This window comes from Lutra lutra, chromosome 14 (genome assembly GCF_902655055.1).
Source record: "Lutra lutra chromosome 14, mLutLut1.2, whole genome shotgun sequence".
Classification (NCBI taxonomy): Eukaryota; Metazoa; Chordata; class Mammalia; order Carnivora; family Mustelidae; genus Lutra; species Lutra lutra.
The window spans coordinates 62406562-62429101 of record NC_062291.1 but is presented as its reverse complement, the minus strand read 5'-3'; the positions used below and the strand labels follow the sequence as shown (position 1 = coordinate 62429101).

General features: G+C 52.7%; 2 protein-coding genes across 8 annotated transcripts; one reads left to right on the top strand and one right to left on the bottom strand.

The window, feature by feature from the left end:
• Nucleotides 1–204: 204 nt before the first annotated feature.
• Nucleotides 205–20817, bottom strand: MFSD13A (major facilitator superfamily domain containing 13A). Of its 7 annotated transcripts, XM_047702790.1 has the most exons (9): nt 20672–20809; nt 5564–5809; nt 5051–5133; nt 4056–4508; nt 3800–3923; nt 3081–3177; nt 2386–2557; nt 2106–2299; nt 205–1029 (listed from the first exon to the last, which is right to left on the bottom strand). In XM_047702790.1, the coding sequence occupies exons 2-9, from the start codon at nt 5729–5731 to the stop codon at nt 767–769; spliced, it is 1554 nt and encodes a 517-aa protein (XP_047558746.1). In that variant the 5' UTR covers nt 5732–5809; nt 20672–20809; the 3' UTR covers nt 205–766. The 7 variants fall into 7 exon arrangements, with proteins under 7 accessions (XP_047558746.1, XP_047558743.1, XP_047558748.1 ...); XM_047702787.1 differs by having other exon boundaries at nt 2106–2557; nt 3081–3244; nt 20672–20814; XM_047702792.1 differs by lacking the exon at nt 4056–4508 and having other exon boundaries at nt 20672–20810.
• C14H10orf95 (chromosome 14 C10orf95 homolog) lies at nt 20006–21595 on the top strand. Its single transcript, XM_047702796.1, has 3 exons — nt 20006–20189; nt 20345–21081; nt 21242–21595. The coding sequence occupies exon 2, from the start codon at nt 20393–20395 to the stop codon at nt 21050–21052; it is 660 nt and encodes a 219-aa protein (XP_047558752.1). The 5' UTR covers nt 20006–20189; nt 20345–20392; the 3' UTR covers nt 21053–21081; nt 21242–21595.
• The last annotated feature ends 945 nt before the right edge of the window (nt 21596–22540 follow it).

Here is a 22540-nt window from a genome sequence, read left to right as displayed (position 1 = left end):
CCTGCAAGTCATTCTGCTCCCAGATGCTCATGCAGCTACCGGTCTGCACGCCCTCCCTGCTACCTCAGTGACTCTGAAAGGGTGTCCCCCTACCCCCACCAACTCACCTACAGAAAAATGTTCTCGGGGTACTTTTCCTATTAAGAGGAATTCTGTTCCCAACCCCACCAACCTACCACTCCCGCACATAGCACAGACCTCAGGAACAGAAATGACTGACTTTAATCAGTCTGTGATGACATGAACCTCTTTGAGAGGTCAGATAGGGGTGGGGAAGCCCTGCAGCAGCTGGGACACAATACTTCAGGCACAACTGAAGCGGAGAGGTCAGAGAAACCACTGGAAAGGTGGAGGGAGGGGGCGGTGGGACTCACAGCGTCCCCTGAATGGTGAAAGTGGCTTCCGAGCCTACGCAGCACCAGCCCCAGCCAGGTGGTTGGACAGGCCTCCAGGCCCTGCAGCAACCCCATGTGATCGCAGACAGCCCCTTCCCTTCTTGGTCCTCCTCTTCCTCCTGCCCCACGGCAGGGAAGCAGGTCCCTGAGCACATACAGCCCAGCTCTTGCCCAAGCTGGGCCAGACAGCCAAGCCAGAACTTAGACCTCAGTGATGCTCCTGGCTCAGCCTCAAAGGCTCCCATTCTGCCATCTGTCCTCCAGGCTGTGCCCCAGGGAGGCAGAGGAGCAGGACGAGGGCCTGGCAAAAGTGGCTCCTGCCCAGGCCTGTGACCGTGTCCTCAGCAGGGTGGCCTTGCTGTGCCTGCCTCTCACACCATCTTAACATCCAGGGTCTGGGCCCGTGATAGGTTCTGGCGCTGGGCTTTGACCATGTGCAGGCGTCTCCCATGCAGTGTGAACTGGGACCAAGTGAACAGCTGCAGCAGGGCACAGGTGATGGGCACCAGCACCAGCAGGTAGAAGCAGCCCTGGCGGAGTGTCGGGGCCTGGGCTGGGGCCGGGGCCGGGGGCTCTGGCCAGGGCTGGGCACTCCCCACAGGGGTCAGCGGGGGCTGCTGGAAGAGATCGTGACCTAGGGTGAGAGAGCGTGCAGAAAGAACAGGATCAGCCCTGGTCTTCTCCAAGGTCCCCAGTGCCACATCTCAAGTGACACACACGCATGTCTAAACCACAAGTCACTTCTTCCCCCAAACTTGCCTCACCCTGCGCTTCCCTTCTGGGTGACTGGCACCACCATCCACCCCATAAGCACAAAGCCTTCCTCGATTCTTCGGGTAACCTCACCACTCCCCAGCAGCCAGTCCTTCCCCTCCCCCAATTCAAAAACACACCCCACACCCAGACACTTTCTTCCAGCGCCCCTGGCACTGCCAGCTCTGAGCTTCCATGGCCTCTGCCAGCGCCTCCACACAGCCCATTCTCCATACTGCTATCAGGGCGAACTTTAAAAAACAGACCAGACCATGTCACTGCCCTGCTAGACCATGTCACTACTGCCCTGGCAATAGTTTCTCTTCACACTGAGAATCAAATCCAAACCCTGTCCTGACAGACAGAGTTCCCTGCTGCCCAGCCTCGTCTCCAGCGACTCCTGATACCTCAGTCCTCTGTACTTGCCCCCCTCCCTGTCCGGGATTCACTGAGATCTTTCTAGACCCACTTCTTGCCATTCGGTCCACATCCTGGGTGTCATCTCTGCAAAGAGGCCTTCCTGGACCACGCACTAAGTAGCTTCTCAGTCACACTGCCTATGTTGCCATCACTTTTCCCAATACCGTAGCTCTTTTCTTGTTTGGCTCTTTGTCGCCAACCCCACCCATCCTTCCAACCAGAATGGAAGTTCCATGAAGGCAAAGACCACTGTTACCTCCCTAAAGGGACTTGGAGTCGCTCCTGGCAGAGAAAGTATTCTACACATGCTTGTCGAATGAATGAATGAATGAATAAACTATTGAAACATGGGAAGTACCGGACACTCAGTTTCTCTCCCTACCTGGGCAGAGGTGGAGGAGGTGTGGGCCAGGCACAGTTGCCATTGGCCAGCTGCCATTTTCTCCCCCTGACTGGACCCAGCTTGTCAGCTGCTATGCCAGGTAAGCTCTGAACCCTGGAACCTCAAGAGCCCAGTGGCAGCCCCAGGGCCCTCACCTGTGTAGAAGCACAGCAGCCAGGTGCCCAGCAGCGGGGCGAAGGTCTGGCCCGGCTTGGTCACCAGGGCCACCATGCCAAAGAGAAGAGCTGAGGCTGCCTGCTTGCGGCGGTTCAGGACCAGGTCCTCATCCACCAAGTCAGTGACCACCAGGGTCAGCAGCTTACAGGTGCCCTCCGTGAAGACGCGGTTGCTGCCAGCAAAGAAAGGGGGTGGGGGGAGAGGCAAGGATGACCGGGTGGAGCGGAGGTGGAGCGGGTGAGGGAGGGCAGCGCATACCTGGCAATGAAGAGGCAGAGGAGGCCGGGGTGGTCGGGGCCTGCCAACAGCATGAGCAGGCTCAGGCCCAGCTTGAGCAGGAAGAGCCCCCGCACCACGGCGTAGACGCCCCAGCGCCGGCACAAGGGCAGGAAGTAGAGGTTGTTGAGGTGGGGGGCCACGTAGGAGATGCCTGGACAGAAGGGCGCAGCCTTGTCAGGGGCCGCTGCCAGCGCACATGCCCGCCGCCGGCGTCAGAGCGGGCATGGACAGAACCCTCCCCACGTGCCGGGCTCTGCGCCACGAGCTTCATGTCCACTTATTTAATTCTCTCCACCCTTCAGGATCAGTCCTGTGATTGCCCCTGCCTCACAGATGGTAAGTGGAGGCCCAAAGAGACTAAAGAAAACACACCCAAGGACGCACAGTGAACAAGCAGTCGAGACACGCCCCCAAGCCTGTCAGCCGCGCTGTGAGAGGCCGCCGTGCCGCCTCCCCTCCAGCGGGCGCCATCACGGAGACCACCAGAGAGCGGCCATACCCTCCTCGCACCGCAACGGGCTCCCACCCGCTCCTCCCACAGCTGAGCGGGAGGCCTGGAGGGGCGCGCCCGCAGCGGCAGGGACCCTGCCCCCCGCCCCTGCACCCCTGCAAGCTGCACCTGCAGCTGGGCGGCAAGCTTCGGGCCTTCCAGCCTGCCTGCGGCACCCACTCACCCAACAGGAAGGAGCCCGTGGAGAGGGAGATGTGGTCTGACAACAGATGCTCCAGGAAGAGGGGGAAGAAGTTGCTGTTGAAGTGGCAGTGAAAGACCTGCAACCCAACGGCCCGTGAGGAGGCTGCTGGGCTGGAGGGGAGCTGGGAGCAGGCCGGAAGCCGACTCGGGAGCGCCGAGAGCAAGAGCAGACTTTAACCCCATGTCCCTCCCCACGGAACATGCCAGAATAAAACCCAACACCAGATTCCTGTTGCTCATCTAATTTTGCTAAAAGGTAGAAGGAATGATTAAAACTGTCAAACTGAATAATTAAGTTTTTTTCTCTTTAATCGATAACACTTTGGTAAAACAAGCTTGTTGATATAAACACCATCTATTTCTGAATTTAGCTAGCTTACATGCTATAGGTGTTTCAGGCGCGGCATTTAGTGTTTTAAAAAGATTGTCACGGAATTCCCCAGGAGCACCTCTTTCTCACAGCTTCCTTTTGCAGGTGAAGACGCAGCTGCCCCGAGAGACAGACCTGCCTAAGGTCACACAGGGAGTGAGGACTTCTGATGGTGCTAGAATCCAGGTCTCCCAACGAACAGACCTGTGTTCCAGCTAACAAACCACCCAGCAGTGCTCACATGAGGCTCAGCTTTTAAGGCACCTGCTCCCCTGAGTGAGGCACATCCTGGCTGTGGGTGGGGGGTTGGGGGGATGCTGCTCCCATACCTGCACCAGGTCCATGCCCACGAACCATAGGAAGTTCCGGTGACGTGCCAGCTGCTGGAGGTACTGGCCCAGAGTGACGCTGCCTGCATCCTGGCGGCCTGTGAGCAGCTCCTCTCCGCACAGGCTACAGGGCACAGGGGAGTCACCCACGGCCTAGGGCTGGGCCAGAGCCATCCGCCACCCCCAGGCAGCCGCCCATGCCCCAGGGGACTCTGTGTGCTGCGGGGAACCCGGGGCGCTGGGCCAGGCCACTCACCCGCCATCCGCAGCCAGGGCTGGGCACTCTGGCTGCCTGCCAGCTGCCTCAACCTGCCACCTAAGCAGCAGTGTGGCCCCCACAAAGCCCAGCCCAGAGCTGGTGGCCAGTGCCACGCAGAAGGCGCGGAAGGAAGAGAAGTCTTCCTTGTTCCAGAAGGCATAGGAGGCAAAGACAGAGAGGGAGCCAGCCGCACTGAAGAGGGAGCAGTAGAAGTTGAGGTGGGTACGGTCGTGCGCAGAGAGGGCCAAGTCAGCCAGCAAGGCATGATGGTGCAGGTCCACAAGCGTCAGGAAGCCATCATAGAGGCATAGGCACAGCAAGAACTGCAGGCCAGCTGGGGCCCAGGGCACCCAGAATGCCAGGAACGATAGTGCCAGCAATGGTCCATGCCAGCCCAGGGCCCGCACCCGTGCCAGCACCACGGCCCTCGAGGAGAGCCCAGTGCCCGACCTGCCAAAGAGAGGAGGAAAGGTGGGAGTGGCTCTTACCAATTTGGCTAGCCCCAGTTCCCCCTCTGCCCAGGCCCCAAAGGGAGGACAGAGGCCCAGAGTATGAAACTCACACCAGAGTGAGCCCACTGAGCCCCGCGTCCTCAGCCTCTGACTTAGGAAGCAAAAGAGGTATACTTTCTCATCTGCTTCCTTGTGAGCCTGCCAAGGCTGATGGCCAAGGAGTGGTGGGATACCCATTTCTCAGGGTTTGGCCCAAGCAGGGATGGAGTCAAGATAATTGCCAGAAGCAGCAGAGAGGGTCTGCTACACAGCTCCCAGTTCTGAGAACCCGACAAGCCAAGCTGGGGTAAATCTCTCCCCAGGTGAGCAAGGCAACAGTTAGTCAATGGCACTTCTCCCACCTGCCTGACCTTGGGAAGGGAGGGAGTTGGCCCAAAGCTGAAAATGCTCTCCCTTTCTCTCCCCACCCCAAACACAGGCACCCTTGGGAAGGGGTCGGGTGGGATAGGACCCGTTGTGAGCCATCCCCAGGACACAAACCGGGGCTGAGAGCTGAGGAAGTGACGGTCACTCAGCCAGCCGAAGAGGGGGTCGTTGAGGCTGTTCCAGAGGAGAAACACCGTCTGTGGGCAGAGGGGAGACGGGGCAGGTGGGCTCTAGGCAGCCTCTTCTCTAGAGTTTTCCCTACCCAGCCTGTTCGCTACCCCTCAAAGGTGAGCCCAGCTTTCCTGCCTGCAAACCTTTGCTCAGGGCAGTCCCTCTGCTAAAACCCACTCCACCAGCCACTGCCCCCATCAGACGCTCACCCACCCAGGGGAAATTTATCCAGCTGACAAGTTAGCCTATGTGAATACATTTTATCATATATGTGAATATTTAGAACCATGCCAGGCTCAGAGGACAGGGGCCAGGAGAAGGAGTCAGCACCTCCAGCTCCAGCTTTTTTTACTAAATCGCGGTGGGCAACCTGGCCTGCCCCAGCTCTGGACTGGGTGGGACCTAGCCCTGCGATCTGCCCAGCTCCCCCCCACCCCGCCCCCAGTGCTGGCCTACCTCTCCAACCCAGAAGGCAGCTTTGTTGATCTTGTACACTGAGACAAAGGTGTCCACATAGTAAAGCAGGAACACATTGTGCAGGATAGAGATGAAGAGGGCCAGGGAGCCATAGACCACAGCCGTAGGAAGGCCCAGCATCCAGGCCTGGAGCCTGCCCAGCCCCATGGCTGCCAGCTTGGCGTCAGCCCCAGCAACACTGAAGAGCGCTCACATCCTCCAAGAGCAGTCTGGCCATCCTTGTCCCTGGGGAAGAAGGAGCCAGTTAGCTGCAGGGATCAGAGCCAGCTCTGCTCCTAACCCCAGACCTCTGAATCATTTAAAAACTCATTTCCGGGGGTGGCTATGTGGCTCAGTCGGTTGAGCATCTGCCTTCGGCTTGGGTTAGGGTCTCAGGGTTCTGGGATTGAGACTCACGTCTAGCTCCCTGTTCAGTGGGAAGTCTGCTATTTTTCCCTCCCCCTACCCTCTACCACCACTGCCGCCCCCCGCCCCAGCTCATGCTAATAAATAAAGCAATAAATCTTAAAGAAGAAAAAAAAAACCCCACAACCTCATTTCCACTGGGAGAAAGTTTGTACACAAAACAAAGCTAGAGATTCATCAATAACATATAACTGAAACAGTGCTGGGCTGGATACCACTATCTGAGTTAACCCAAGAAAACTGATAAAAGCGTGGGGAAAAAAGGCAGGCATCTAACAAGTTCGAAGCCAGGTCATGGGCTAGGGCACTGTGCTCAGTATTTTCTTTCATCTACACTATCTTATCACAAAAACCTTAACAATCTGGACATGCCTGCTGTGAGTCTGGGCACACAATGCCCCTATAACCTCAGGCAAGCTACTTAACCTGGGCCTCAGTTTCCTCTTCTATAAAAGGGAAAGAGGGATGATCATGCCTACTCTGCAGAGGAATGTAAAGATCAAGGGAGGTAACTCAGGGAAAGTGCTTGATAAATGGATGGTGGTGGTGTCATGATTATTTTTATAAAATCCCTACAAAATTTATAGCACTGTTACAATGTGAAAAGAGAGCAATGCCAAGCTCAGGGATGTTAAGTAATTTGCCCAATGTCATACAGCAAAAAAGTAGGAGATTTGTCTGGTTCTAAAGTCTGCCACTTGACCTTCTAAATCAGGTTCCTATGCACTGCTGGGTAGAACAGAGAGAGCTGCTGTGATGTCAGGTTCCATAGGTATATTAGAGTGATAGAATCCACAACCACTCACACACTTTGATTCTGGAAATCCCACCTCAAGAAATGAACCCCAAAGGAACATGTACAAAGACATTCAAGGCAGCAATGGTAATAAACAGCAAAAAGTTGGACATGGCCCAAGAATGCAACACAGGGACTGGCTCAGCAAGGCAGATGCTCCCCAGAGAAGGCAAGCCTATGGGCCACCTCAACATATAGATGAGAAATTCAAGTACCTGTTATGGGAAAAGAGTGAACAAAGCACAGTGGGGGTGCCTGGCTTCCAACTGGTCTAACTTGTACACAGAGGCTGGACAGACAAACAGAGCATGAGAGGGAAGGAAATAAAAGTCAGATCTTTATTAGAGCAGGCCTTCTTAAACTGGAAAGTGCTTTCAAGTTATGTGGGCAATTCATCAGAATGCAGATTTTGACTCAGGAGGTCTGGGGAGGAATCGGTTTCTGCACTTCGAAAGGGACGCCCAGGTGGCAACCACAGGGCCATGACCGCAGTTTAGGCAGCGAGGCATTAAGTCTGCCTGTCTCTTTTTTTAGATTCAAAGCTTTCATCCTCTTTTCAGAAAAATAACCCTGTGTCTGACCCCCAGAGGGAAGCTAAGAGGATTTCCTTCTCTCCAGTTCCCCATTGTGAGTTAAATCGTGTCTCCCAAAAGAGATATGCTCAAGACCTAACCCCTAGCACCTGTTAAGTGTGACCTTATTTGGAACCAAGATCTGGGCAGATGTAACCAAGTTCAGATGAGATCATAGTGAATTCGGGTGGGCCCTTACAGGGACATGGAAATTTAGACACAGAGACAGACACACCCAGAAGGAAGGTGGCTATGTGAGGACAGAGGCAGAAAGTGGAATGATGTAGCTAGAGGCCAAGGAATGCAAGGACAGCAGGCAACCACCAGAAGCTAGGAGGAAGCAAGGAAGGATTCTTCCCTAGAGCCTCCAGAGGGAGCATAACCAGCTGGAGTTGTTTCGGACCCTGAGACAAAAGCCACCCAGTTTGCGGTAATCTGTCCCAGCAGCCCTAGGAAACTCACACATACCCTTGGGGCTGTTCCTCTCTGAGTCCTTGTGACACCATGCCTGACCATGTGTGCGATCTACATGTTAGTGTGTGCACGCATGCACACGCACACACAGATACACACAGCTGAAACTTCTGCTTCCCATCACCGTCAGGCCCTGGAGAGCCAACTTCAGCCCCAGTCTAACAGTGACTCCCAGGACCTGTCCTTGCCCCATGACCCACGAAGGCTCCCACTCTGTGCCCACCCTTTCAGGGCCTCTGTCCAGCCCAGCCTTCCCTGGGTCTTCAAGCCACCCTCTCCTCTAGCCAGGCCTTTGTCCTTGGTAGTGCCCCTGCTGGAAGCAGCCTCCCATCTCCCCATCCTTCAAGAGCCAGCACTGTGTCCAGACTCTCTCCAGCCCCTTACAGATGCCTCCTGCCGCTGTACCACAGACTCTCCTGCCCGCCCCCACAACAACCTGACTGTGGGGTTTCTCAGGTCAGAGCCTGTCTCTCTGCCCTCCATCTCCTTCGGGGAGGGTGGACTGGACACGACCACACTCTAGAAAAACAGGCCCTGAGTGGGGGGAAAAGAAGGGAATCTCAGGGTCTCTCAGGCTCAATGGAAAATGAGGCAATTCACTCAAGAGATCCAACCTGGTGCCCATCTATGCCTAGTGCTGGGGAATGAGGAAAGGAGAAGCAGCTGGAGCAACCTGAAATGAGAAACCAACCACTAAGTCTGTGAGAGACTCTCCCAGGCTATAGTGATCTTACCTTGCCCCAAAGCAGGACGTTGGCCAGCTATGCCTCTTCCTGGAACCCTTGAGCCCCTGAAGGAACATTTGGTGGGAAGTACTTTTTCCCCCCATAGCTTTATAGAGGTATAGCTGACACACAAGGATCAGCACATATGCAAAGTGTACTGTCTGATCAGTTTTAACACATATATGTACCTGGAAAACCATCACAACAGTGGAGACCATGAACATACCCATCACCCTAGAAGTTTCCCTGGAACTTTCTAAGGAACGTAGTGGAAAGAAAACACAATTGGGGGCCTCCTAAGTCCTGACTGCACCATTTACTACCTGTGTGACCTGGAGGAATTTGCTTAACCTCTCTATGTCTGTTTTTTGATCTGCAATATGGCATCAACCCTTCTAGGACTATTGTTAACAATCAAGGGGAAAGTAATCTCAAACACTTAGCACATGAGTGCAGTGGACACTCAAACTTCAGAGATTACTGCTATGGAGCCTCTCAGACCTTCCAAACCCACCACACAAGGATGGGGTGAGTATTAATCAAAGGTGTTTGTGGGGCTGCAAAGCTATCTGTTGCTATCCTTTTTTTTTTTTTTTTTTTTTGACAGAGATCACAGGTAGAGAGAGAGGAGGGAGCAGGCTCCCCGCGGAGCAGAGAGCCCGATGTGGGGCTCGATCCCAGGACCCAGGGATCATGACCTGAGCCGAAGGCAGAGGCTTTAACCCACTGAGCCACCCAGGCATCCCTGTTGCTATCCTTAACCTAGCTCACTTTCTCAGACTCCCCAGGGCCTTTCAGACCCCCACCCCTGCCTCACCTCCAAAGCCTTTGTCCAAAGGGAATGAAGCCTCCCAGGCCCCCAGCTGGATGTCCAGTGACCTACCCTGGAGGCTGGAGAAGGTGAGTCCTGGAGGCAAGTCCCCAGCCTCCACCAGCTGGCTCCCTGCACCCATGCTGGGGTAACAACAGAAAACCTCAGAGGTGGTGACATGGGAAGGGTGTTACTTTTGCCATCAGGAGAGGCTGGGCTTAAATTTCACCTGCACTTCCTACTAAGAATGTAACCTCAGGCAAGTCACTTAACCTGTCTGAGCCTTGGTTTCCTCACCTGTAGAATGGGAATAATAATGCCCATCCTTTAAAGGAAAACAGGGAGGACTAAACTAATGCCCAGGAGCCCAGAGCACTGTTACACAGAAGATGTTCAGAAACTGGCTTTTTCTCAGGCTCACTCATAAAAGATCGGAGTAAGAGCAGGGGAATAGCCTGGTAATCCGGCCCCTTCCCACGGTAAGGGAATTCGAAAGACAAGACAGGGCACACAAGGCTAAATCAAAAGAGGAGAGTCTACAAGTAGCAAGAACACATGCACAGTTCAGGAGAGCTAGATACAGGCCCCCACCACAGCCAGAGGCGGGGTGCAGGGGCGGGGAGCCGGGGGTGGGGGGTGGGGGGTGGGCAGAGCGACCTGTCCAGGTAAGCCTCTGCCCAGGAGAGGGAGCTGGGGGAGTGTGCAGGGTCACTGCAGCCATTTCTCTTCTACATTCTGCTCCTCCCTCAGGAAATGCCTTCCCCTACCCACCCTCCTACCCTCAATAAGCCCCAGCAGAAAATAGCAACCCTGCCTCTCCAGGGGAGGAACAGCTTGGAACCCACACCAACCTAGTTGCATAACCTGGGTGAAATACCCTGTGCGCCAGCCAACTCCACCCCCACCTTGGCACCTGGCAGAAGAGCCTGGTGAGGTCCCCGGAGCCCACGCTCGTTCTGGGATGGTCCCAGTTATGTGGCTTTGAGCCAGCATTTCCTTTCCCCTGGCCCTTGGTCTCCTCATCTATAAAGAGGGGATGATGCCAACCTTTTGGATTGCTGTGAGGCTGAAACACAAAAGGTACACAAAGCACCAAGCACAGTGCCTGGCACATAGGAGATCCTTGATAAGCAGTAGCTACTGTTATTCTTTTTCCTGTCTCTGGAGTTTGGTTTCATGATCTTTAAAGGGTTTCAGTCAGTGTCCCCTTCTGTCAAATCCACGACTAAAGTGGTCTCTCCAGCACCCAACATGGACGGACACCTCTCGCTGCCTGGTACATCCTGCCATCCCTCATATTCTCTTTTAAATGCCACCTCCACACCTTTGTTCATGCTGTTCCTTCCATCTAAAATACCCTAGATGTAACTACATATCATTTCTTAGGCATCTGGGTATGCCTGGCTTTTACCTCATCAAGAATCTTTACAACTCTTGTTACTATTTCCATCTCATTTTATAAACGAAGAAACCAAGGCTCTAAAGATTAAATAAATCACAGAGCTATTAGGGGCTGGGGCAAAGATTCAAAACTGGTGTTTTTGACTAAAAAATCTCAGCATTTCTCATGTCACTATGCCCAACCCCACCACCATCTTATCAAATCCTGCTGATTCAAGGCCCATTTCAGCAGCACAAGACTTCTGGAGTACACCCTGGCAGGTGTTCTCTCCCCTTTCAGGTCCCTTGGCTCCTTGATCAGGATCCAAATGCCTCCCTTAACCCTCCTCCAGCACCCAAGCTCTGTAAGAGCAGCACCAGGTCAGACCCGTTTTCTACTCCCTGCTTCCACCAGGCTCCTTCAGCACACAGTAGGTGCTCAGTTAATGCCTGCTGAGTCAGTGTGCCCCTAAAAGGCCAACATGGGTATCCCCAGAACTAGGGAGAAGCAGCCCTAGGGTTGCCACCCCCAAATCCCACTGTGCCCCTCAGCTCTGCTTGGCTGTGAGAGTCAAAAAGAGGCAACTAGGGGAACCTTGATGTGCCCTGCTGAATACAACACATATAGCAAGGTAACAGGTGCACAAAGAGGAAGAGTGATGACAAAAAGTCACATTTATTAACCTTGTACCATGTGCTAAGGAAAGCAGATACAGTATGGAAAGAGAGCTCAGGGCAAGGAGGTAGAGAGACACCAGATCAGAAAGGGTTTTGTAAATCACACACAAGATTCTGTCCTGAGGACAATGGCATGGGGGGCACTGGGCAACTGCTGAGGTGACAGAACCAGATCTGCTTGGAAGGAATCCCCTGGCATAAAAACTCTCTCTTGACCCATCAGGCTTCTGGAAGATAAAGAACTAGAAAGGATGGGAACAGTAGCGTCTCCCTGATTTCTGAACCAACCGATAGTGGCTGGGAGCTGGTACATTTGGTGGAGGAAACCAAGAATGCCAGACTGGGTCCCTAGAGTGAGGGGCATCAGGAAGGTGGGTGTTGATTCCCTTTAAAAGGACTAATGACTGCATGTGAAGCAGTATAGTGTAAAGGGGGGAAAGCTACTGATAAGCATAACTTGGAGTTGCGAGCCCTGAGTCAAGTCTGAACATCATCACTACTAACTAGCCATCTGAGTTTATTCCTACATCTATGAGGCAGGAGAAAATAATTCCATTCTCTACCTGTCCTCGGGAGTATCAAATGAAATTGAAAGGTGTAACACCCTGCACAAATATTAGGTGTGTCCTTTTCTCAACAAGCGGCTGACCTCTGAATAGCCTGCTGCCTCTCCTGTTCCACACCCGCCTCGCCTGTCCCCCTGCCCAGCCTCCCTCCCCACAGCAGCGTCCAGTCCTGGCAGGAGGGCCTCCCCTGGCGAGGGGGGTGCGGGATGGGGGTGGCGCCCTCCATTCCAAATACTAATAGGTCTATCCTCCTGACGCTGGAAATGAAATTTCACCTCACTGGGGGTGGGACCCTCCTCCTCTCCCAGGGCACTGGAGGGTCAGCGACTTCACACTGGGACCACCAGCCCCTCCCAAGCCACCAAGGAGTCTGGGGCTAACCCAGGGGCTCTTTACGCAACAACTGGCGCTGAAACATGTGGTTCTCCAGCCTCTCTGTACGTTAAAATCACCTGAGGAGTTGCTCAATACCAAGGCCCGGGCCTCACCCCTGACCAATTAATCGGAATTTTCAGCGATGGGGCCCAGCGTCAGTGTTCTTTTAAATCTCCTCAAGTGGTTCTACTAGGCCACCAGGGGTAAGGGCCATTGTGTTCATGAAATGGATCCCGGCCCGAGGCATCCCGCGACCCCAGACCCCCGAGGAGCTCTTCTGCAAGGATTCCACCCTTGAGCCCAAGTTTCTCCCATCCTGCCCCAAGGGCTCTCCCAACCCACAACCTGATCACCTCAGGGACACCCCCACCCCGCGCGCGCCTCGGCAGACAGCCCCTAGGACCCCCAGAGCAGACAGCATTCCTGTCCCTCTCGGGTCCGTCCTTTGCTTCTGACTGGCCCCCAGTCCGGCCCGCTCCTGTCCCCGCGCCCGGGCGGCGTACCAGCCCCTCACCAATATCGCGGCAGGCGAAGCCTAATCCTGCGGCTGCCTGGAGCCAGGTGCGAGTCAGTGCGCCTGCGCGCGCCCGGCCGGCCGCTTCCCCAGCCTCTCCCCCCGCCCCCTGCCGGCGATTGGCTCCGCGCGGCTCCCGGGACCGCGCCCCGGCAGGTGCCCGCGCCCAAGGCTGCCGCAGCCATATTTGTCACGGGCTCGTGCCGGTGGGGACCGAGAAGAAAACGTAGTCGCTGGCAAGAAGAGAGCAGATGGCCTGGATTCCTGACGGTTCACCCCCCTCCCCTTTCACCTCTATAGTTGCTTAAAGTCCATTTCAGTTGAAATCAATAAGGCTTTTCTGAGTGCTCCCCTCTCTCTCCCCGTCCTTCCTTAGTATTAATTCGCAGAGTGAAGAGAGCACAGCACCTTCTTACGAGCCATGTGGTCTGACTAGATGCACAGCTAGGCGGATGAAAGGACGACAGTGGCACAACCTGGTACTCCCTGATGCTGGAATATGAGCCCCTCGAGAGTGGACAGCCCCAGCTTAACGTGGAGACGCTGGGACTCAGGCCACAGGTGCCGGTCCCGAGAGAGCTACCATGCAACCCAACCTCCTCCAGTTAAAAACAAGAATAATAAAGTAAAAGGAGTACCGAGCTCTCACTATGTGCCCTGTACTGTGCTAAGCACTCTGCATCCATTAATTTGTAGTCCTCACACCATCCCTGTGAGGCAGGTGCTATTATCCCCATTTTACAGAGGAGGAAACAGGTTCAGAGAGATTCAATGACTTTCCTACAAGCAAGAGGCCCAGCTGGAACCAAGCTCTCCTGACTCTCAGAACAGGAGTCTTTCCTCTTCCTACCCCTGCCAAGGGCCTCAAAGTCAAGTTTTGTTTTGCTTAATCCAGTCTGGTGAGGATATCCCATGTCTTTTCACAATAGGCCTGTAAGCCTGGTTAGTTTTCCAGGCAACCAAACAGCACACACTTCAGACCTCCTGTTTTCTTCCCCTGGGTTATGGGGCAATGAGCATGGGCTTTAGCTTCTGGGGGACCTGGGGCCTGGTCCCCTAGCTCCTCTTCTTTGTTAAGGGACCTTCCTTTTGTGAGCCTCTGTTTTATGCCTTAGAAGGATTTTGTAGGCATTAGTTAAGAAATGGGAGTGTTGGGACGCCTGGGTGGCTCAGTTGGTTAAGCAGCTGCCTTCGGCTCAGGTCATGATTCCAGCGTCCTGGGATCGAGTCCTGCATCGGGCTCCTTGCTCAGCAGGAGCCTGCTTCTCCCTCTGCCTCTGCCTGCCATTCTGTCTGCCTGTGCTTGTTCTCTCTCCCTCTCTCTCTGACAAATAAATAAAATCTTTAAAAAAAAAAGAAATGGGAGTGTTAAGAATTTTGCCAGCTTTTGGTCATTATGCTTTTGTTGATGGTTGTCAACAGGAAAATCATCCTCTTCCTCCTGCCTGACAATCTGGCAAAGGGCCCACCTACAGCAAATGGTCCAACACTAGAGCCCTCATAAGCAGGGGTTGGAGTCTGTCCAACCAGTTACTGTGGTGCCCCAGCAGTCCCGTGAACCTTGCTCCCAGCATCCACCACTCACCAATCTCATTTCTCCCCAATCCTGCCCCCTCAGACCCTCTTCTTACCTCCTATATCCCCCTGAAGCCACATCATTTCTCTTCTGGACTTCAAGCAATTTCTGGAACCCCTCCTGCTCCAGAAAGCCATCATGACTAAAAGGAAGTTGACCATTATTCCCCCATCCCAACCCCTTGTTCCCATCTATGTTTTCCTGGCTGAGAATATAAGGCTGGAAACCCAGCATTCAGCATGTTGTCTGGCACACTAGGACCTCCATAAATTGGTCAAAGGAGTTCCCCTGCCTTTCCATTTCTGACCAGCATGTGCCTTTGTTGCAAAACAACCCTGACTCTTTACTTAGCCCTCCAGTCCAGTGGGAGAACAGGGGAAAGGAAGGGGCTGCAAAGGGGCCAGAAATGAATGTAACCCATTGGAAAAACTTTGGCCCCTATGTTGCGCTTAATGTCTCATGGTTACACTGAGGCTCCTCACCCCCCCTGATTTTTTCTTTTTTAAAGATTTTATTTATCTATCTTTCTATCTTTCTATTTATTTATTTGATAGAGAGAAAGCATGAGAGAACACAAACGGGGAGCAGCAGAGGAAGAGAGAGAAGCAGCTCCCTTCCAAACAAGGAGTCCCGAGGGGCTCAATCCCAAAGACCCTGGGATCATGACCTGAGGCCAAGGCAAACATTCAACCAACTAAGCCACCAGAGGCCCCCTCATCCCTCTAATTTTATAGACAATGTAACAATGTAATGGTGCTGTGTCAGCACCAGGACTGGGCCTTGTGATTATCTCCAATCTTCCTTCCTGGTTGCCAGCCGCAGAGCTAACTGGGAAGGGACCTAAGATGCAACTGGGGCGTATCATCTGCCTGACTTCTTGAGTCATATCAGAGTCCCTACACTGTGGGACAAATAGATACATAAACAGTCTTTCTCCTCGAAATTGTCTCCTCCCTCGTCTTCTGACCTCTCTGATCTAGGTTCCATCATGTTCTCCTCCTATTAAACAACTCCTCCTCAGTTCCCAGGGCACATTTTTTCCCAGGGGCTTCCTAAAATCAGAGGGCAGGTCCCCCAAGTTTCCATTCTCTTTTTTTTTTTAAGATTTTATTTATTTGAGGGGTGGCTCAGTCCTTTGGTGTCATGATCCCGGAGTCCTGTGATGGAGCCCCACATTGGGCTCCCTGCTCGGTGGGAGGCCTGCTTCTCCCTCTCCTACTCCCCCTGCTTGTGTTCCCTCTCTCATTGTGTCCCTCTCAGTCAAATAAATAAATAAAATCTTTTTAAAAATATATTTTATTTATTTGAGAGAGAGAGAGAGAGAAAAAAAACACGAGGTTGGGGGGATGGAGCAGAGGGTTAGGGAGAAGCAGACTCCCCACTGAGCAGGGAGCTGGATGAACAGATGGACGGATGGATGTGGGGCTCGATCCTGGGACTCCAGGATCATGACCTGAACTGAAGGCAGATGCTACCAACTGAGCCACCCAGGCACCACCCCCGCAAGTTTCCATTTTCAAAACTCTTATCATTTATTCACTCAAACTTGTCAGGTCATGGGCTATCTGGGGTAAAAGCGACTTCCAACACAAGACTACTGCCTTTAAAAGGTATTAAGTGGAACCCAACAAACTGGCAGCCATGACAACATAGTGAGATGCGGGTCAGGCCAGGTAGCAGCTGTTTCAGTCCTTCACCTACTACTTTTCACTTCATGACTACCCCACCTCCCATCTCCAGCCTGAATAGAAAACTGCCTGCCCGACAGCTCCCCAAATGAACTCCCTGATTGCACCATTTCTTCAACTTCCCAATCACCCGCAGGAGTTTTTTTGTTTTTTGGTTTTTTTTTTTTTTTTTTTTTTTTTTTATTCTCCAGGCTTGCCTTGACTACCCACCCAGGCAACTAAGCCAAAAACATGTGCATCCTCCTCTATTCTACCCTCTCCACCCAGGCGATTATATGGGGTCAATTCTAGGTGAATCTGCTCCCATCTCTTTTCCATTCCCAGCTCCTGCTTTGGTTGTCAGTTTTCCTGAGCTCGTGTTGAGAACCTCCTCCAAGACTAGCTTCCAGTCTCTCTCACCAATCTATCCTCTACTTTGCCAACAGAGGAGCCTCTGATCATGGGGTTCGCGGATCAAAAACTACGAAGGTTGCTGCATTTTGAAATTTTTCATGAAATGCTGGGGAAAACACTCAGGGTGTAGTGGAGATGCAAACAACAGAAGACTCTACCCCACAGTGTGATAACACAAACTTCTAATTTTCTGAGTACGTAGGTAATGGTGCTTTGTAATTAAAAACAGAAGTCTATTTCATTGCCTTCTGTAGTTAAATTTATATGAAGTAAACACAACTGGTGTGTGAAAAGAAAAAAGACTCCATTCAAACCAGATTAAGGAAGAAAGGAATTTATGGGGTGGGGTGGAGAGGAAGCATTGGAGGAAGGTAGTCAAAAGGTAAAGTTCCAGAACTACTAGGTATGTAATGCACATGATGATTATGAATATCTGAAAGTTGTTAAGTAGACCCTAAGAGTTCTCATCACATGGGAAAAATTTTTATCTGTAAGATAATGGATATTAACAAAACTTAATGTGTTAATCATTTCATCATATACCTAAGCAAAATCATTTGCTGTATACCTTAGACCTATACAATCATGTATGTCAATTATATCTCAATAAAACTGGACATTTAAATGATGTCATCAGGACTTAATTTCTCTCTCTGTCCCTTGGTTCCACTTCTTCTGTGTCTCCATGCTCCGATAGGCCTTCACCTCTCCACCCAGACTGTATTCTTTCAGATTTCTGTCCAGGGGAAAGAAAGCATTTCCCTCCACCCCAAGAAAACAAAGTCCCGGGCCTGGCTCCTACTGACCAGTTGAGTCACCTGGCTACTTTCAACCAATCCTTATGGCCAGAGGGATGGCAGTGCAATTGATCTAGCCATAAATCACCCATAACTTTAAGGATAGAATATGGCCAACTCCCCAACTCAATGAAGAACCACTTCACTGAGTACATAAGGTATGGGACCCCCCAAATCTAGAAGCTGTTACTAGAGTCAGGATGAATGTTGAGAAACTCACAGTTTGGTCCTTATTTTTCCCATTTTACCTGAACCAACCCCCGACCAGCAGAGGTCTTCAGCAAGCATATAGGGACCGATTATTAAAGTACAGTCTTCTCAAGACGCCTGGGTGTCTCAGTTGGTTAATGGCTGCCTTCGGCTCAGATCATGATCCCAGCGTCCTGGGATTGAGTCCCATGTCAGGCTTCTTGCTCAGCAGGGAGCCTGCTTCTCCCTCCGCTGGCCACTCTGTCTGCCTGTGCTCACTCTCTCTCTCTGACAAATAAATAAAATCTTAAAAAACAAAAACAAAAACACAGGCTTCTCACCCTCCCACCCTCCAACTTGAGCTTGCTCTCACACGCTCCCCACCTCCCACCCAGGTGGGACCAGATCCCCGTGTGGGAGGAGGAGGAGAAAGGGGCCAGTTCCACAGGGCCCACGATTGAGCTCCAAGCCTGGGTGAGGTGAGTCTATAGGCAATCTCGGACATTCCTCAAGTGCTGAGATTTGGAGAAGACAAAGTTATAAACAGGAAGGGGGAGGTATATTAATTTCCTATTGGCACTGTAACAAATTACCAAAATCCTAGTTACTTAAAACAATACAAATTAATTATCTTACAGTTTTGGAGGTTAGAAGTCTGCCTCATTAACTAAAATCAGGGTGCTGACAGAACTGCGTTCCTTTCTGGAGGTTCTAGGGAAGAATCCATTTTTGTGTTTTTCAGCTTCCAAAGGCTGCCAGCATTCCTTAGCTCATGACCCCCTTTCATCTTCGGAGCCAGCAACAGCTGGTTCACTCTCCTATAACATCACTCTGACTCTTCTGCCTCCCTCTTCCACATTTAAGGACACCTGTAATTACACTGGATCTATCCAGATAATCCAAGATAATCTCATTTTGGACAGCTAATTCACAACCTTAATACTATCTACAACCTCAATTCCCCCTTGCATGTAAGGTAACATATTCGCAGGTTGGCAGGGATTAGGTTGTGGACATCTTGGGGGTGGACGCCTCTCCCAACAAAGACCACTTTGTCCTGAGACTAGTTCCTAGAGTGCACAGAGGGTGAGGCTCCCTTCTTGGAGCTCTGGGGTAGGGAGTGTCAGGTAGATACCCAATTCCAGTATCTATCTTCACCAGGCCAATGGCCCAAGACTTGGGAGAGCAGCTCAGCCAGGAATATAAAAGTGTGACATCATCAAGGAGAGTGCAGAACTTCCCAGAGGGTAGCTGGCCTTTGAGGGGCACTGAGAACTTAGAGGAGAACCTGTGGGGGTTACTGGTGGTGCTGCCTGAGTCAAGATAAGAGGAAGAAGGAAAGTATGATGGTCCAGCAGCCCAGCAGCTGAGAGACGGTATCAGTTTTAAGTATCCAGCAACTACCACCCTGGCTTGCAGCCAGAGTGGGCTGGAGCTTAGACAGGGCTTCACACCATCTGGATGAAGCAATCTTTCTGGCTTCACCCAAGTAGGGTGGGCTTTGGTCTTAGTTGGACTGGGTTCAAATCCCATTGTGCTACCTAGACTGTGTAAACCTGGGAAAGTGGCCTGACTTCTCTGAGCCTCTGGTTCCTTATCAATTAGATGAAAATGATGTCACCATGTTCATCACATGGCTATTAATAATTAGTTCTTGGGGCACCTGGGTGGCTCAGCTGTTAGGCGTCTGCCTTTGGTTCAGGTCATGATCCTGGGGTCCAGGGATCAAGCCCTGCATTGGGCTCCCTGCTCTGCTTCTCCCTCCCCCACCCCCCTTGTCTGTTTCCCTCTCTAGCTGTCAAATAAATAAATAAATTTAATAAATTAATTAAATAAAAAGAATTAGTCCTTATGTAACATTCTAGAGGGGAGAATTGGACACAGAGTGAAAAAAGTCCCAGTATGGATTGGCTATTAAGCTAATTACCAATCACGAATCTTGAGATAAGGTTGAATTTTGTTCTTACCATAACTAGCTGTGTGAGTTTGGGCTAGATACTTAACCCGCATAACCTACAACACTGGGAGTGTTTCCTAGTCACATAATACATTTACTGTGTACCAAATCTGAGGCAAGCAGCTTTCTCCTACATTAAGTGGGGAAAATATTAGTACCTCCTTCCTAGGGCTGATGTAAACCTAAAGTTAGATGCTCATAAACAACATCATTCAGTGCCTGGTGTAGGAGCTTCACTCAAATGTTAGGATAATTCAAACCATTTGGAAGGGCTGGGAGCATAGGGTGTGGGGAACAGGTGGCTAACTGAATGGAAAGGGCACCAAGACAGCCTCAGTGATGTAGGAGTGGGCGCATCCCTGAGCACAAGCCTCACCTTCTGGGTTAGGCAGTGACCCAGTGTAGATATAGGCTGGCTGGCTTCTGGCCAGCAAGATGTGTTTCCCTTTGCCTAGAAACCAGGAGGTGTGGCGGAGGCAGGGCATGGAGGGGAACAGAGCCGCTAAACAGTGGTGGAGTGGAGCCTGCTCTGGACTTCTCTGGCTCCCCCAAATGCTGGGGACCAGCATTTGGGACCAGCTACCCCTGGGCTGAAGGAAACGAGTGAGGAACCACCTGGGGAGAACACTTCAGGACTGAAGGCTTGAAAAGGCCTTGGGTCCTATCGCCTACTGAGAGCCTGGGTTTCCGCCCAGCCCTGGGACAAGAGGTGAGATGGAAGCTGAATGCCTTAGGAAGAGTTCCCCCCAAACCATCAGGTGCTGCACATGGGCTCCTGCTGTGAACCAGAGCCCTGGGTTACCAAGCCCCAGGGATGGGTGGTGGAGACAAAACAAAGAGTATCCATACACACTCCCACCGTAGGTATGGACCAGGCCGCAGTAAAAATGCCCGCCGCCTGAGCTTCAGACCATGTATTCGTACAGCTGCCTGGATTCCAAGGAGGGCGTCTGGCCTCCGCTGCAGCCCCTCACCTACACCTACCCGCCCAGCCCTCTGCTGCTGCCCCCCATCCACGCCCATAGCTTCTACAGCTGGCCCCCAAGCCTGAGCGTAGGCGAGTGGCCGGCTCCGCGGGAATACCACTGCTTCCACGGCCCAGGCGCGCCCCTGGCGGCCGCGCTGCCCTCGTGGGCCTTCCAGCAGGCCTACGCCGCGGCCCTGCTCCCGTCTTTCCCGGCGCCCGGCTACCTGGGGCCATCTCTACAAGGGCCCGCAGGGGAGGAGACGGCGGCTGCCCAGCGCTGGGCGCAGTGGCCCGAAGGGGGCTGCCTGCAAGCCAAACTGCGTTGGGGCCGCGTGGAACGCGCGCTGGGCCCGCGCCTAGAGTTGCCGGATGTGGTGCTCCGGGAACTCCGGCGCGTGTACGGCACGTACCCGCGCACCGACGTGCGCGTCACCTACCGCGGCGGCCAGTTCCTGCTTCAGGCCACGCCGCGCGTCCCCGAGCCCGAGTACCGTGTGCAGAGGCGCGTGCTGCAGCCGCCCGCCAGCAGCGACAGCGCTGACAGCAGCCCCGCCGCGGAAGTGGCAGAGCGTGGACGCGGGAGGACGAGGAAAGGCCGGAGCTGAGGACGCCGCGGGGCCCGGCGGCCGGCCCGGTGAGCACGTGCGTGCCTCCTCCCCTGCGCCCGCCGCCCGCGGCCTGCTGCGAGGGACACCTCCGCGGTGCGCTGGCGCTGGGTGCACCTGTCACCTCGCTTTTTGCCTTTTCTTCTTCTTCTTCTTCTTCTTCTTCTTCTTTTTTTTTTTTTGACCAAGCCTGCACGCCGCCCACCTGCTGCACTTCCCTGATTTCTCTCACGATATTGCTGGATAGCGGGGGAAGGGCGAGAAGAGATCCAGAACATCTCGGGGTGGATGTCCTGTTTCTCTTCCCTTCCACCCGGACTTGGGAAACCTGGGTGTGGGGCGGAAGAAGGGCGTGGACCCTTTGTTTCGTCTCTCCCTCCTCCTCCCTATCTTAGAATCCTGCCCTGCGCCAGGCCCCCACTTTCCTTTCCCCCTCCTCCGCCTAACACAGCTCCCCGAATTGCCCAAGTTCCTACCCAAGCTGAGGGCCCACCTATCCGCAGGTTGTAGTGAAAAGTAAATAAATGAATGAAGTTAAGTGCATGCTGCGAGATCACTTTTCTGTTTGGGGTGGGTGGGGGTGTTCCTCATCTCGCTAATGTGAGGCTTACTCCCCTGCTTCGGGAAGAGCAGGTGTGCCTCCCCACAGGTCAGGCTGAGCTCCCTGCTTCGGCACCTCTTCTCCAGAGTGCAGGACCATAGGCTTCCTAGGCCCTGCGGCCCACTGCTTGCCCTGGCCCACCACCCTGGGAGAGATTCTGAGGGCATAAGCTCTTTTGTTGAAGCCTGGGTGGTAGATGTGGCTGGGGAAGGAATGGCTAAGACATAGACTTAGGGCTGCTACTGACATTTTCTAGTCGTGTAACTGGGCTTTCTGAGCCTCAGTTTCTTCATCTGTAAAAGAAACATAAAATCAACCCACCCTACCCGGAAAATTCACTGGGGTTGAAATTTAAGATGAATGTCACTTCTTGTCTCCTAATTCTTTTTTTTTTTTTTAAATAAGACTTTATTTACTTATTTGTCAGAGAGAGAGAGAGAGATAGCACAAGCAGGCAGAGTGGCAGGCAGAGACAGAGAGAGAAGCAGGCTCCCCACTCAGCAAGGACCCTCATGTGGGACTTGAACCCAGGACCCTGGGATCATAACCTGAGCTGAAGGCAACTGCTTAACCAACTGAGCCACCCATGTGTCCTTTGTCTCCTAATTCTTACTAACAGTCTTTAACAGGCTGAATTTGCAGTATTCCAGGAGTTTGCTGGAGGGTTAGGCCACTCATCCAGTTTTAAGGTTGGGTCTGGCAGAACTCCAAATCTGATGCCCAGGCTGTACAAATGTGGCTCCTTGTGGGATTGCTTTTACTGAATTTCCATTTGTTGGATAGCCAACAGCTGCCTAGGTATACAGGTATGTTATTGAAGTCGTACACCACTCGACTGAATACTGCTGTATTTATGAACCTCATGGAAGGGTTCTTAAGCCTCACCA

Excerpts from the sequence above, each read along its gene's own strand:
- C14H10orf95 (XM_047702796.1), top strand. The coding sequence starts at position 20,393 with ATGTATTCGTACAGCTGCCTGGATTCCAAGGAGGGCGTCTGGCCTCCG.
- MFSD13A (XM_047702786.1), bottom strand. The coding sequence starts at position 13,065 with ATGGCTGCGGCAGCCTTGGGCGCGGGCACCTGCCGGGGCGCGGTCCCG. Across the intron at positions 5,810-12,880 it reads CTTCGCCTGCCGCGATATTG|GGACAAGGATGGCCAGACTG; the intron begins GTGAGGGGCTGG and ends CTTCTTCCCCAG. Across the intron at positions 2,300-2,385 it reads CTCTGCCTCTTCATTGCCAG|CAACCGCGTCTTCACGGAGG; the intron begins GTATGCGCTGCC and ends CTTTGCTGGCAG.